At 42.4% G+C, this 16,298-nt stretch overlaps 1 protein-coding gene across 1 annotated transcript in view; it reads right to left on the bottom strand.

Annotated features, from left to right (window-relative positions):
- thbs4a (thrombospondin 4a) overlaps positions 1–16,298 on the bottom strand; it is a 146,975-nt gene that overhangs the window by 128,378 nt on the left and 2,299 nt on the right. The window contains exon 2 of the mRNA XM_063049334.1: positions 2,079–2,285. Within this exon, the coding sequence (XP_062905404.1) occupies positions 2,079–2,285 (207 nt within the window). The remainder of the gene's footprint in view (positions 1–2,078; positions 2,286–16,298) is intronic.

Genomic DNA, 16,298 nt, shown 5'->3' with positions numbered 1-16,298 from the left:
CATTTCTACCACTAACTCCGACACTATTTACAGCTGGTCAAAGGCAGGTTTCCTTAAGGTTGTCATAGACAGGGTATAAGCTCCCATTATCTATTAAATGGTGTGCATTTCAAGTAGCCTCTGACTACCAAGTCCAACTCTGGTCTTCACATGTGGCTTAGCTACTAAGCCCGGCGGAACCATTTCTACTGACAGGAGAAGGGGAAAAGGCTGGCTACTGGTGCCTTAAAACTAGTTGCTTCAGGCAGATGAAGCTCTTCAACTGTGGTTGGCAGCTCATCTAGGAGAAGGAAAACTCTGATCTCAAACCTCCACTGCCTTGCGGCTATATACACTCCTGGAGAAGACTTTGGGAGTAAACCCTGAATAAAATTCGACCCAGAGTTCCTAGGGTAGTCCTACATTGAGTACAACGCTAACTGGCAATTCCTGTGACACCACTGGTGCCAAACTTTATTGGTGCCTGCCGCTCCTTTGGACTCATCAGCTGCATGCAGAGGGGGCCTCGGCTGCATGGGCCCCATATTGTACCGGCTTGCGTATCACACAGACAGCTGCAATGCAGATCCGTGGTCAATCCCAGGAATAGAGGGCCTCACAAAGACAGGGGGTTCTGCAGTTAGAACTGAACTCTTAACTTCCACGCACCATTCCATCAGCAAAAAGGCAAGTATCAGGAATGCAATGCTGTTTCTGCAGCCATAACCAAGAAGAGCAAACACCATTTAGGACAAGGTATCTAATTCCCCAGCCTAACATGCACTCCTTACAGCATCAGTACTGCGTGGCTGCAGTGCACAATATTTACAGGATGCAGTGCAACACTTCACTAAAACTTCATGGTGGTATCTCCTAGATCTGCAACTTCCACCATGCAGAGACCATGGTGAACAGGAAATACCATGTATCTGTTAACCATGGGGCCATCGCAACAGCCAGCTTAAGCTTTTAATTTCATTTTATTTTAACTCCCCCTCCCATTCCCACACTGACCTGTCCATCCTCAGACTTCTCCATAGCTACAGAGAGGTCAAATGTCATCTGAACAACATCTGAAATTCTATATAGGTTGCTTAAAACTCAAGAGGTATTAATACTGAATTTTTCATTTTCAGAAGCACACACACCTCTGGAGCGGAGCTCCCCTCCTAGATACACCTCCCACACACTCACCTTTCTTCTCCTACTGCTCATCCCTTCTCACCTACCAGCACATCATCCCCTCTGTATCTGGTTCCACCTATCACCTAGCAGCCTCTCTCCCACCTCCCTCCCCCCTACAAAGTGAGCAATCTTTCTTTCTCCTTTACAGAAACTTGACCTATAATGGCAATCATACACCTTTCTCCTCTACAGATGCTGCACGACCTTCCAGCATTTTGTCTTTGTTCTAGATTTCAGCATCTGCAGTCTCTCCTGGATTTATGGAAATATTAAGATTTCTAGTTTCGCTTCCAAATCGTATGCCGTTCCAGACAGTGCAATGGATCATCATTCAACAATACCAGATTGAAAAGCTGGAACTCTGTTTAACAGAACAATAAAGGCAACTTCATTATATAAACTTGAAAGACCTACAGTACATTTTTGATGGACAGCCAGAACACGTCCCAATATGTTTTTAATCACTGAAGTATTTTGTATTGCAGTTATTATTGTAATGCTGGAACTGGATAGTCAATTTATACTGTACAGTACATAGCAAATTCCCACAGAATAAGCAATTTTGTACTGATTAAACAATCTGTTCTGGAGATGTTTTGATAGATAAATATTATCCAGGACACAAACCCATTCTTCTACAAGCCAGCACGGTGGTATTTTTGTATAGAGCAGAGCAAGACAGCGTGTTCAATAATGCACTGGAGTTCAATTTAAATTCATGTGGGTTGTGGGTTCAGATGTCTCTGAACTGTAGCCTCAGTCTGAGTGTGATGAGGGCATTCTCTCGTACACAGATGACACTAACTGATACAAGAGGATTAACATGATCCTTTCACTAGTAATTGGCCAGCTTGTCTGCAATGTGCACACCTTTCAAATGCATTTGACAAAAATGACTAATTGTGTCTTTTTACCTTTATTCAGTCGACCCAGAACTGAAAATTCGAAGTATCTCATATTGCTTCTTGTGGAATAAAGTCCGAAAATGACAGCAACAGTTTTTGGTTGTAATTTGATTGTTGACACTATGTGGATCTCATTTACCGCTGGAGTATCAGTGAGTGCTTGCTGGAGCAGGTCCACATAACTTCTGTACTCCGATAGAGAAAGAAGATCAAGAACTGCAAAAGGATTCAAAAGAAAAAAAAACTTCAATAGTATAAGGAAAACAAAATTCTGCAAGAATAATGGCAAAACTTAAAATTAATATTAAATGCTCTCACCTACTTATACATATGCATACTTTTAATATTAACTATGGTAAAGATTGTACAGCAGGTGAAAAAGATAAGAAGTCTTTAGTGGGAAACTGTAAAGTAACTGTGGATAAATGATGGTAAAGGAATCTAAAGGGAAGGATGAATCATGAGAAACTCTAAATTCTATGGTTGAGACGGTTGGGTAGCAGAAAGCTGCTTCATTGATATTTGTAAGGGGTTGGGATGATTGAGTAGGGGGTTTGCCTAAAGGAAGCTAGATTTGGAGAACTGGAAAAGATTGAAGGGAATGTCGTAGAGATGTACAATTGTGTGTACGCCAACAATCATGCCTATTTATACAGATCCCACTTGCTCCATGCCCCTTTATGCCTTTCTCATTCAAGTACCTGCCAAGATGCCTGTTAATATTTGTTATTCTTCCTCCCTTTGCCACCTCTTCTGGCAGCTCATTCCAGATACCAATTACTCTATGTGAAAGACTTCTCTCTCAGGTCCCCCCATTTACCCTTCAGAATCCCTTTGAATCTCCTCCCTCTCACATTAAATCTACAGCCTCCAGATTCTCCATGTGAAACAGATTCTGCCGATCCGAGCCTCTCATATTTCTATGCACCTCTATATGTCACCTGTCAGCTTCAGTTGCTCCAGGAAAAACAGACCGAACCTATCCACTCTCTCCTTATGACTCTACCCTTCCAGTTCAGATAACATACCTTTTCTTTAGCCTTGCTTGTTTAATCATAGTTTTCCTATAGTGCACTGACTAGATCTTCAAGTATGGCCTAGTGAATGTTTTGTACAACCTTAACATGATGTCCCAAGTCTTACATCTCAGTTCTTCAGCTATCGGAGGTAGGTCCAGTGTACCAAACACCTTCCTTACCATTCTGTCTGCCTGTATTCCCATGTTCAGAGAACTATATGCATGTAACCCAAGATCTATCTGTTCAACAACTCTCCCCAAGACCCTGCTATTCATTGTATATGTCTTCCTCTGGTATAACTTCCCAAAATGCATCATGTTCCACTTCTTCAAGTTAAATTATGTCTTTGCCCACTTCTATAGTTGATCAAAATACCTGCTGTAACGGTAAACAACCTTTTCTTCCTGTTCAGTATATCACCATTAGTAATGATTTTTCAGGAACCACTAGATTCTGGAATGGTTCTGGAGGACTGGAAAATTGCAGATGTCCTTCTACTTTTTAAGAAGGGAGGGAGGTAAAAGAAAGGAAATTATTGGCCAGTAAGCCTGATTTCAGTGTTTGGGAAGATATTGGAGTCCATTATTAAGGATGAGGTTTCAAGGTACTTGGATGCACATGATAAAATGGGCCGTAGTCAGCATGATTTTCTCAAGGGGAAATCCTGCCTGACAAATCTGTTGGAACTCTTTGAGGTATTAACAGGCAGGATAGACAAAAGAGTCAGTCGATGTGTTTATTTGGGTTTTCAGAAGGCATTTGACAAGGCCACACATGAGGCTGCTTAACAAGGGCCCATGGTATTATAGGAAAGGTACTAGCATGGATAGAAGATTGGCCGATTGGCAGGAGCAAAGAATGGGAATGAATAGGGCCTTTTCTGGTTGGCTGCCAGTGTCTTGTGGCGACTCGCAGGGATTGCTATTAGAGCCACTTCTTTTCACATTTTAAGTCAATGATTTGGATGGACGGAATTGATTGCTTTGTGGCCAAGTTTGCAGATGATACAAAGAGAGGTGGAGGGGCAGGTAGTGTTGAGGGACTAGCGAGTCTGCAGAAGCACTTAGATGGATTAGAAGAATGGGCAAAGAAGTGGCAGGTGAATATACTCTAGGGAAGTGTATAGTCATGTACTTTGGTAGAAGGAATAAAGGCATAGCAGGTAGAAAATTTAGAAACCAGAGATGCAAAGGGACTTGAGAGTCCTCGTGGGGGATTCCCTAAAGGTTAACTAGCATGTTGAGTTGGTGGTAAGGAAGGCAAATGCAATGTTATCATTCACTTTGAGAGGGCTAGAATGTAAAAATAAATATAAAAGTAATGTAAGGCTTTATAAGACATTGGTCTGACCGTACTTGGAGTATTGTGAACAGTTTTGGACCTCCTAACCAAGAAATGATGTGCTGCTATTAGAGAGGGTCCAGAGAATGTTCACGAGAATGATTTCACGAATGGAAGGGTTAACATATGAAGGAGCATTTGATGGCTCTAAGTCTTTATTCGCTGGAGTTTAAAAGAATGACAGTGGATCCCACTGAAACCTACCAAGTACTGAAAGGCCTAGATTGTGTTCACTTGGAGAGGATTTTTCTTATAATGGGAGAGTCTAGGACCAGAGGGCTCAGCCTCAGAATAGAGGGTCGTCCCTTTAGAAGAGAGACAAGAGGACTTTCTTTAGCCAGAGAGTGGTGAATCTGTGGAATTCATTACCACAGACAGCTGCAGGGGCCAATTCATTGGGTATATTTAAAGCAGAGGTTGATAGGTTCTTGATTAGTAAGGGATCAAAGGATACAGGGAGCAGGCAGGAGAATGGGGTTGAGAGGGATAATAGATCAGCCCTGATGGAACAGCAGAGCAGACTCGATAAGCCAAATGGCCTAATTCTACTCCTATATCTGATGGTTTCCTGAGGAAACAAATTGAAGCAGCAGAGATGTGGTTTTTGAGGAGGATGCAAAGAATATCATGGACGAAACAAATATCTAATGAGGATGTCATGAACAGAGCAAACACAAAAAGAGAAATAATGTATGAGATCATGAAAAGGCAACGTAACTTCATTGGACATGTGATTAGGAAAGAGGAGTTAGAATGCACAGTAATTATGGGAAAGATTGAAGGGAAGAAAGCAAGAGGAAGACAAAGACAAATGATGATGGAGACAGCAGCCAGAGAACTGGAAATGAATACCAATGAATTATTCCACTTGACCCAAAACAGGAGTGGGTGGGCCATGGCAGTCAAAGCTAATTCTGGGCATGGCACCTGATGATGATGATGATGATGTCTTATGGTCTTATGTCTCCTTCTTTTTCCTGAAAATTCAAGATTCCCTAATCTTGTCAGCAATGCCTTCACATTAACAGGAACATGCTAGCCTGAACACTTCCCATCTTGTTTTTCTAAGTCTTCCAATTGCCAGACATCACTCTACATGCAAACTCTCACAAGCATTTTTTGCGAGTTCCTGTCCGATGCCATCAATATTACCCTTCCCCAAATTTAGGATTACGAGACTACGACTTGAAGGCCATTCCTATCTTATCCACTACTGTTTAAAAACTAATAGAATTAAGGTCACTGGTCCCAAGGTGCTCCCCCTCTGATACATCAACCACTCTCACAGTCTCATTTCCTAAGAGGAGATTTAGCTTAACTCCTTCCCCAATAGGACATTTTGCATATTGCTTCAGAAAACCTTCCTTGACACAATTAACAAATTCTGCCACATCTAATCCCTCCGCAGTCACAGACAATAGTAGAGGAGTTGAAGTCACCTATTATTTCAGTTCTTTTATTCACTCTGTGTGATCTCCCTACATTTCATTCCTCCAATTCCCCTCTGAAATGTCTTCACGAACTACTCCATAGTAGGTGGATCATTAACCACTCTCTCATGAGCAATTAGTGAGAAATAAAATCATAAAAGATACTTTCCAGGTAAATTATTACATAGTTTAAAAAGCATTTTCATTTGTTTTCTCTCCTTTGACCCTCATAGATATCTGTATCCCTTACTTGCAGTTTCCGACAGCTCAAGGAAGGACCCTTGTTGCTTGTAGTGTATGTGAACATTTTCCAGGTAACTTTTTCAAGACTGTTGGCCTCTCTTGCTCAAACAGCCCACTTTGACAAGCGAGCCTCATACCAACCCTAATGTGGGTAATGTATTTGGAAGTATTTCCTGCCAATAACATTACAGCAGTCTGGCACAGAGAGCAAAATTTTCAACTTCTCTAATTTCTGTAACATGAAGAAATTCTGGATGTAATTTGATGTAATCTCTCATGAATTTCAGGATATCTGTTGACTCTAAAATGTTATTTAAGTTTAGTTTTAAATGATATTTTAAAGACCTCTTTGCTTCCTCATGGAAAGCACAAATTATATATTTTTCTGTTCAGGTCTACTACTCTACATCAACTTTGATCTCCTAGGATTCTAAAGAATTAAAAAAAACAATTATTCTGACTAGTAGCATCTCACATATTTATATGTATCTTCAATAGGAAGCATAATTGATAATTATGATGCAACAGCATCATGCAGATTGTTCATATTTTCATTTGATGAAGGGTCTTCAATCATAAACATACACTGTTTTTCTCTCCTCAGATGCTGCCTGATCTACTGGGTGTTTCCAGCACTTTCTGTTATATTTTGGATTTCCAGCATCGGGTGTTTTTCTTAAAGAAATATATTCTTCTCTAAGACTGTTAAACATTTAAAAGGAAACATGAGAAATGAAGCTGAGCCCATAAACTAAATGTAAGATTTAATAGTTTCACATATTGATTTGTGAACTAGGCTTCCAACCAATTACAGCAAGTTTGCCATCTAGGCCTTAAGTAAGGAAAAATGTCCTTATTTAAATGGGCTGTAAATCTTTCTCCCAGAAGGTTGTTAAGTATATTCATGACAAAAATCAACATATTTCTGGATACTAAAGGAATAAAATCTGAGGGTTAATTTGGAAAAGAGGACTTGAGGCAACAAGAAGGACACAGACTTGATAGCTAAGGAGGTTAGAAATACACAATGGCTTACTTCTACTTTTTATATCTTAATGAATTCTTCACAGCAGGTAGTAGATCTATTTTAGTATTCCAAAGAAGAAATCATTCAGCAGTGAGCAAAGAAGAGGATTTATATGTGAATGCAAAACATCCTTCCAACAGATCCTGCAAAGGTCATAGATGAGGAAAGTTCAAAGTTCAAACTAAATTTATTATCAAAGTATATATATGTCACCTGAGATTCAATTTCTCACAAGCAATCACAGTAAATTCAAAGAAACACAATAGAATCAATGAAAAACTGCACACAAAGACAAACAATCATTGTGCAAAAGACATCAGTTTGTGCAAATACAAAAGGAAAAAAAACAAAGTAACGATAAATAAATGAATATAAATATTGGGAACACGAGATGTAGAAAGTAGATCTTTTCTTTTATATTCTTTACTACACATGAAAATATCATGCAAATATGAAACCTCAAATATGAGACCTGTACAAGAGAGACGGGTTACACTTGAACCACAGGGGGACCAATATCCTTTCAGGGAGGTTTGTTAGTGCTATTGGGGAGGCTTTAAACTAGATTTGCAGGGGGATGGGAACCAGAGTGCCAGAGCTGACAGTGTGGCTGGGGTGAAAATAAATGATATTGAAAGTTTAAGCAAATCCACTGATAGAAAGGTTGTGAGTGGTAGTAAAAATCTTCTGAGGTGTATATATTTCAATGCTAGGAGTATTGCGGGGAAGGCGGATGAGTTGAGGGCGTGGATTGACACATGGAATTATGATGTTGTAGCAATTAGTGAAACTTGGCTACAGGAGGGGCAGGACTGGCAGCTTAATATTCCAGGGTTCCGATGTTTCAGATGTGATCGAGGCAGAGGAATGAAAGGTGGGGGAGTAGCATTGCTTGTTAGGGAAAATATTACAGCAGTGCTCAGGCAGGACAGATTAGAGGGCTTGTCTACTGAGTCCTTATGGGTGGAGCTGAGAAACAGGAAAAGTATGGCCACATTAGTGGGATTGTATTACAGACCACCCAATAGTCAACGAGACTTGGAAGAGCAAATCTGCAGAGAGATAGCAGACAACTGCAGGAAACATAAAGCTGTGGTGGTAGGGGATTTTAATTTTCCATACATTGATTGGGACTCCCATACTGTTAGGGGTCTAGATGGTTTAGAGTTTGTAAAATATGTTCAGGAAAGTTTTCTAAATCAGTATATAGAGGGACCAACTAGAGGGGATGCAATATTGGATCTCCTGTTAGGAAACGAATTAGGGCAAGTGACAGAAGTCTGTGTAGGGGAGCACTTTGGTTCCAGTGATCATAACGCCATTAGTTTCAATTTGAACATGGACAAGGATAGATCTGGTCCTAGGGTTGAGGTTCTGAACTGAAAGAAGGTCAAATTTGAAGAAATGAGAAAGGATCTAAAAAGCGTGGATTGGGACAGGTTGTTCTCTGGCAAAGCTGTGATTGGTAGGTGGGAAGCCTTCAAAGGGGAAATTTTGAGAATGCAGAGTTTGTATGTTCCTGTCAGGATTAAAGGCAAATTAAATAGGAATAAGGAACCTTGGTTCTCAAGGGATATTGCAACTCTGATAAAGAAGAAGAGGGAGTTGTATGAAATGTATAGGAAACAGGGGGTAAATCAGGTGCTTGAGGAGTATAAGAAGTGCAAGAAAATACTTAAGAAAGAAATCAGGAGGGCAAAAAGAAGACATGAGGTTGCCTTGGCAGTCAAAGTGAAGGATAATCCAAAGAGCTTTTACAAGTATATTAAGAGCAAAAGGATTGTAAGGGATAAAATTGGTCCTCTTGAAGATCAGAGTGGTCGGCTTTGTGCGGAACCAAAGGAAATGGGGGAGATCTTAAATAGGTTTTTTGTGTCTGTATTTACTAAGGAAGCTGGCATGAAATCTATGGAATTGAGGGAATCAAGTAGTGAGACCATGGAAACTGTACAGATTGAAAAGGAGGAGGTGTTTGCTGTCTTGAGGAAAATTAAAGTGGATAAATCCCTGGGACCTGACAGGGTGTTCCCTCGGACCTTGAAGGAGACTAGTGTTGAAATTGCGGGGGCCCTGGCAGAAATATTTAAAATGTCGCTGTCTACGGGTGAAGTGCCGGAGGATTGGAGAGTGGCTCATGTTGTTCTGTTGTTTAAAAAAGGATCGAAAAGTAATCTGGGAAATTATAGGCCGGTGAGTTTAACGTCAGTAGTAGGTAAGTTATTGGAGGGAGTACTAAGAGACAGAATCTACAAGCATTTGGATAGACAGGGGCTTATTAGAGAGAGTCAACATGGTTTTGTGCGTGGTAGGTCATGTTTGACCAATCTGTTGGAGTTTTTCGAGGAGGTTACCAGGAAAGTGGATGAAGAGAAGGCAGTGGATATTGTCTACATGGACTTCAGTAAGGCCTTTGATAAGGTCCCGCATGGGAGGTTAGTTAGGAAAATTCAGTCGCTAGGTATGCATGGAGAGGTGGTAAATTGGATTGGACATTGGCTCGATGGAAGAAGCCAGAGAGTGGTGGTAGAAAATTGCTTCTCTGAGTGGAGGCCTGTGACTAGTGGTGTGCCACAGGGATCAGTGCTGGGTCCATTGTTATTTGTCATCTATATCAATGATCTGGATGATAATGTGGTAAATTGGATCAGCAAGTTTGCTGATGATACAAAGATTGGAGGTGTAGTAGACAGTGAGGAGGGTTTTCAGAGCCTGCAGAGGGACTTGGATCAGCTGGAAAAATGGGCTGAAAAATGGCAGATGGAGTTTAATACTGACAAGTGTGAGGTATTGCATGTTGGAAGGACAAACCAACGTAGAACATACAGGGTTAATGGTAAGGCACTGTGGAGTGCAGTGGAACAGAGGGATCTGGGAATACAGATACAAAATATCCTAAAAGTGGCGTCACAGGTAGATAGGGTCGTAAAGAGAGCTTTTGGTACATTGGCCTTTATTAATCAAAGTATTGAGTATAAGAGCTGGAATGTTATGATGAGGTTGTATAAGGCATTGGTGAGGCCGAATCTGGAGTATTGTCTATAGGAAGAGGCGCAGTCAACGTTTCAGGCCGAGACCCTTCGTCAGGACTAACTGAAGGAAGAGTGAGTAAGGGATTTGAAAGCTGGAGGGGGAGGGGGAGATGCAAAATGATAGGAGAAGACAGGAGGGGGAGGGATAGAGCCGAGAGCTGGACAGGTGATAGGCAAAAGGGGATACGAGAGGATCATGGGACAGGAGGTCCGGGAAGAAAGACGGGGGGGGGGTGACCCAGAGGATGGGCAAGAGGTATATTCAGAGGGACAGAGGGAGAAAAAGGAGAGTGAGAGAAAGAATGTGTGCATAAAAATGAGTAACAGATGGGGTACGAGGGGGAGGTGGGGCCTAGCGGAAGTTAGAGAAGTCAATGTTCATGCCATCAGGTTGGAGGCTACCCAGACGGAATATAAGGTGTTGTTCCTCCAACCTGAGTGTGGCTTCATCTTTACAGTAGAGGAGGCCGTGGATAGACATGTCAGAATGGGAATGGGATGTGGAACCTCACCGCACCTTGTCCCCATTCCAACCTCACTCCTTCGGAACGCTCTGCTCTCCACTCCCTCCGCACTAATCCTAACATTATTATTAAACCCGCTGATAAAGGGGGTGCTGTTGTAGTCTGGCGTACTGACCTCTACCTTGCCGAGGCACAACGACAACTCGCGGATACCTCCTCTTATTTACCCCTCGATCGTGACCCCACTAAGGAGCACCAGGCCATTGTCTCCCACACTATCAACGACTTTATCCGCTCAGGGGATCTCCCATCCACTGCTACCAACCTTACAGTTCCCACACCCCGCACTTCCCGTTTCTACCTCCTACCCAAGATCCACAAACCTGCCTGTCCTGGCCGACCTATTGTCTCAGCTTGCTCCTGCCCCACCGAACTCGTTTCTGCATATCTCGACACTGTTTTATCACCCCTTGTTCAATCCCTTCCGACCTATGTTCGTGACACTTCTCACGCTCTTAAACGTTTCGATGATTTTAAGTTCCCTGGCCCCCACCGCTTTATTTTCACCTTGGATGTCCAGTCCTTATATACTTCCATCCCCCATCAGGAAGGTCTCAAAGCTCTACGCTTCTTTTTGGATTCCAGACCTAATCAGTTCCCCTCTACCACCACTCTGCTCCGTCTAGCGGAATTAGTCCTTACTCTTAATAATTTCTCCTTTTGCTCCTCCCATTTCCTCCAAACTAAAGGTGTAGCTATGGGCACCCGTATGGGTCCTAGCTATGCCTGCCTTTTTGTTGGGTTTGTGGAACAATCTATGTTCCGTGCCTATTCTGGTATCTGTCCCCCACTTTTCCTTCGCTACATCGACGACTGCATTGGCGCTGCTTCCTGCACGCATGCAGAACTCATTGACTTTATTAACTTTGCCTCCAACTTTCACCCTGCCCTCAAGTTTACCTGGTCCATTTCCGACACCTCCGTCCCCTTTCTAGATCTTTCTGTCTCTGTCTCTGGAGACAGCTTATCCACTGATGTCTACTATAAGCCTACTGACTCTCACAGCTATCTGGACTATTCCTCTTCTCACCCTGTCTCTTGCAAAAACGCCATCCCCTTCTCGCAATTCCTCCGTCTCCGCCGCATCTGCTCTCAGGATGTGGCTTTTCATTCTAGGACGAGGGAGATATCTTCATTTTTTAAAGAAAGGGGCTTCCCTTCCTCCACTATCAACTCTGCTCTTAAACGCATCTCCCCCATTTCACGTACATCTGCTCTCACTCCATCCTCCCACCACCCAACTAGGAATAGGGTTCCCCTGGTCCTCACCTACCACCCCACCAGCCTCCGGGTCCAACATATTATTCTCCGTAACTTCCGCCACCTCCAACGGGATCCCACCACTAAGCACATCTTTCCCTCCCCCCCTCTCTCTGCATTCCGCAGGGATCGCTCCCTACACAACTCCCTTGTCCATTCGTCCCCCCCATCCCTCCCCACTGATCTCCCTCCTGGCACTTATCCGTGTAAGCGGAACAAGTGCTACACATGCCCTTACACTTCCTCCCTTACCACCATTCAGGGCCCCAAACAGTCCTTCCAGGTGAGGCATCACTTCACCTGTGAGTCGACTGGGGTGATATACTGCGTCCGGTGCTCCCAATGTGGCCTTTTATATATTGGTGAGACCCGACGCAGACTGGGAGACCGCTTTGCTGAACATCTACGCTCTGTCTGCCAGAGAAAGCAGGATCTCCCAGTGGCCACACATTTTAATTCCACATCCCATTCCCATTCTGACATGTCTATCCATGGCCTCCTCTACTGTAAAGATGAAGCCACACTCAGGTTGGAGGAACAACACCTTATATTCCGTCTGGGTAGCCTCCAACCTGATGGCATGAACATTGACTTCTCTAACTTCCGCTAGGCCCCACCTCCCCCTCGTACCCCATCTGTTACTCATTTTTATGCACACATTCTTTCTCTCACTCTCCTTTTTCTCCCTCTGTCCCTCTGAATATACCTCTTGCCCATTCTCTGGGTCACCCCCCCCCCGTCTTTCTTCCCGGACCTCCTGTCCCATGATCCTCTCGTATCTCCTTTTGCCTATCACCTGTCCAGCTCTCGGCTCTATCCCTCCCCCTCCTGTCTTCTCCTATCATTTTGCATCTCCCCCTCCCCCTCCAGCTTTCAAATCCCTTACTCACTCTTCCTTCAGTTAGTCCTGACGAAGGGTCTCGGCCTGAAACGTCGACTGCGCCTCTTCCTATAGATGCTGCTTGGCCTGCTGCGTTCACCAGCAACTTTGATGTGTGTTGCTTGAATTTCCAGCATCTGCAGAATTCCTGTTGTCTGGAGTATTGTGTTCAGTTTTGATCACGAAATTACAGGAAGGATATAAATAAGGTTGAAAGAGTGCAGAGAAGGTTTACAAGGATGTTGCCGGGACTTGAGAAACTCAGTTACAGAGAAAGGTTGAATAGGTTAGGACTTTAGTCCCTGGAGCGTAGAAGAATGACGGGAGATTTGATAGAGGTATATAAAATTATGATGGGTATAGATAGAGTGAATGCAAGCAGGCTTTTTCCACTGAGGCAAGGGGAGAAAAAAACCAGAGGACGTGGGTTAAGGGTGAGGGGGGAAAAGTTTAAAGGGAACATTAAGGGGGGTTTCTTCACACAGAGAGTGGTGGGAGTATGGAATGAGCTGCCAGACGAGGTGGTAAATGCGGGTTCTTTTTTAACATTTAAGAATAAATTGGACAGATACATGGATGGGAGGTGTATGGAGGGATATGGTCTGTGTGCAGGTCAGTGGGACTAGGCAGAAAATGGTTCGGCACAGCCAAGAAGGGCCAAAGGGCCTGTTTCTGTGCTGTAGTCTCTATGGTTCTATGGTTCTATGAAAATAAACAAGTCTGCAGATGCTATAAATGTAAAATGTAAACAGAAAATGTGGGAAATATTCAGCAAGTAAGGCAGCATGCTTTAGGTTGAACACACTTTGACTTTGATCTGAAGTATTAACTCAGTTTTATTTTCCATCAGTGCAGCCCTACTTGCTGAGTGATTCCAGAAAGTTCTGTTTTTATTTCATGAAAAATTTCAGCTCAATAATATTGGCTCACATTGAAATAGTATCTTCTTCTCCTCAGTAAAAGTTACCAAGGTGATTCATAGAAACATTAGCAAACAGAAGTTGAAAATAAACTACATTGGGGTTGGTAACCAACTGCTTAACTAAAGATTTGTACTTTAAGAAACTTATGAAAACAATCCTTTCTTTCCTTTTTAGTTGAGTCCCAAGTACAACTACTCACAGTCAGCAGAATACATTTTGCTTAGCACCATATAAAATAAGTATGTTGTATTCCTGTATGCATTCTTCGACAATCCAGATTTTGATATGAATTAGTTCTCTGAATATCTCCTTTTATATTTACTTTATTCATATGAATGAAAAACCTCTCTCACTATATCTATAGAGGAAGCCCACAGCTATTTGAGGAGAGAATTCCTGTTATGATGCTAGAGTTAATTCAGCAATTTTCACTTTGAGAACTTTATGTGTAATGGTCATTGTCAGAAGCAATGCTGAACTACTATTTTTGTATAAAATTCCCTAAGTGGCACCTTCCCACTTCTCTACATAGAGTTACACATATGGAAAACTCTGCTTGCCTAGCTTAACTCAGCCTATTTAACTGTTACACTAACATTTACATTGTTCTTGCTCAGACATCTTGATTTTGAAATCCTCATTTGAGCATGCCTTCCTCCATCACATGTATGCCCTCCAACTCTGCAATACCTCTCACACTACAAACCTTTCTAATTCCCTTTGCTTATCTTGTTCTGCTTCTTGCACTCTTTTGATGTTAAATCATTCAGTTTTAGGGATTTGAATTTACAGCTAATTAGCCTAAACTGAGATTTACTCTCTAAAATTCTTTGCCTCTCAATCTCTCTCCCCTTCTCATTCAAATCATTCAGTAAAAACCAACTTCTTGACCAGAAACTTCAAAGCTTTCCACTGTGGTTCATATCAGATTGGATAATGGAAACGTGTGGCCTCAGTGGTAGTGAGGACTGGGTCTCAAGCCGTGGTGTCACCTAGGAGAGGTGTTGGAGTCAGTGTGCTCCAAGAGTAATGCGGTGTCCAAGCTGGAGTCCCTGCTGCCACTCCCCCCTCCCCGTGTTCACTCAGCAGAAGATATTGGGATCGACATACATGGACTCAGGGTCTTGGACTATCTTTTTTGGTGTTACTATATTTTACTGATATCTTATATGTGCTTGCTATATCATATACAGTATGATATGTGCCTTGTGCTGTGTATGACTGTTGGTATTATGTTTTGCACCTTGATCCAGGAGTAATACTTCTCCTTTTGCTTTATTCATTGGTTGGCTGCAAGGCTGAAAGACAATTAAACTTGAACTTGAATTTGAATATGAAGATATGTGTGCTGTCTCATTACTTTGGAGGTATCATAACAATGCACGGTATTAGATTCAATCCATCTGACCATACACATAATACTCTGTATTTCACAAAGGAAGCTTCTTCCTCCTTCATTGGTGCCTCAACTTCATTTGTGAAATTTCTTCCCATCCTTACAATTAATGTCCCTTAAATTAAACTCTTCCAGAAAATGCACACTAGCCCCAAAACCTAGAGGTAGAAAGATTCCTGGAATGTTGACTTGACCTAACTCTAATCCAAACCCCCATTTTGTGCAATGTGAGTTCAAACCATAAAATCATAAGACAGAGGAGCAAAATTAGACTATTCAGCCCATTAAGTTTGTGCGACCACTTGATCATGGCTTATTCATTTTCTCTCTCAATCGCATTCTCCTGCCTCTCTCCATAACAGTTGATGCCATTATTAATCAAAAAAACTATCAGCCTCAGATCTAAATATACCCAATGATTTGGCCTTCACAGCCATCTGTGGCAACGAATTCTACAGATTCAATACCCTCTGGCTAAGTAAATTCCTCTTCATCTCTGCTTGAAAGGGATGTACTTGTATTCTGAGCCTGTGGCCTCTGGTCCTAAAATCCCCCACTACAGGAAACATCCTCGCCACATTCACTCTAGGCTTTCCAATATTAGGTAGGTTTCAATGAGATCCCCTTCCTTCTCTTGTTCTTCTAAATTCCAATATATACAGGCCCAGAGCCATCAAGCACTCCTCATATGTTAATCCCTTTATTCCTAGAATCATTGTTGTAAACCTCGATTGGACCCACTCCAAAGGCGACACACCCTTTCTTAGATAGGGGGCCTAAAACTGCTCACCATACTCCGAAAGCTGCGCCTTATAAAGCCTCAGCATTGCGCCCTTGTTTATTATTCTAGTCCCCTTGAAATGAACACTAACATTGTACTTGCCTTCCTCCTTACCGATTCAACCTGCAAGTTAAGGGAGTCCTGCATCAGACTTCCAACTCACTTTGCACCAACAATTTTTGAATACCCTCTTCCCCACGCCTCTATTCCTTATACCAACGTACATTTCCACACACTTCCCTACACTCTATCTCAAATGCCACTTTTTTGCCCGTTCTCCTAGTCTGTCCAAATCCTTCTGCAGACTCTCTGCCTCCTCAGTACTACCTGTCCCTCCACCTACCTTCATATCATTTTCAAATCTAGCCACAAAGCC

This window comes from Mobula hypostoma, chromosome 5, assembly GCF_963921235.1.
Source record: "Mobula hypostoma chromosome 5, sMobHyp1.1, whole genome shotgun sequence".
Taxonomy (NCBI): Eukaryota; Metazoa; Chordata; class Chondrichthyes; order Myliobatiformes; family Myliobatidae; genus Mobula; species Mobula hypostoma.
The sequence above is the reverse complement of the archived record's forward strand: the minus strand, read 5'-3'. Positions and strand labels throughout refer to the sequence as shown.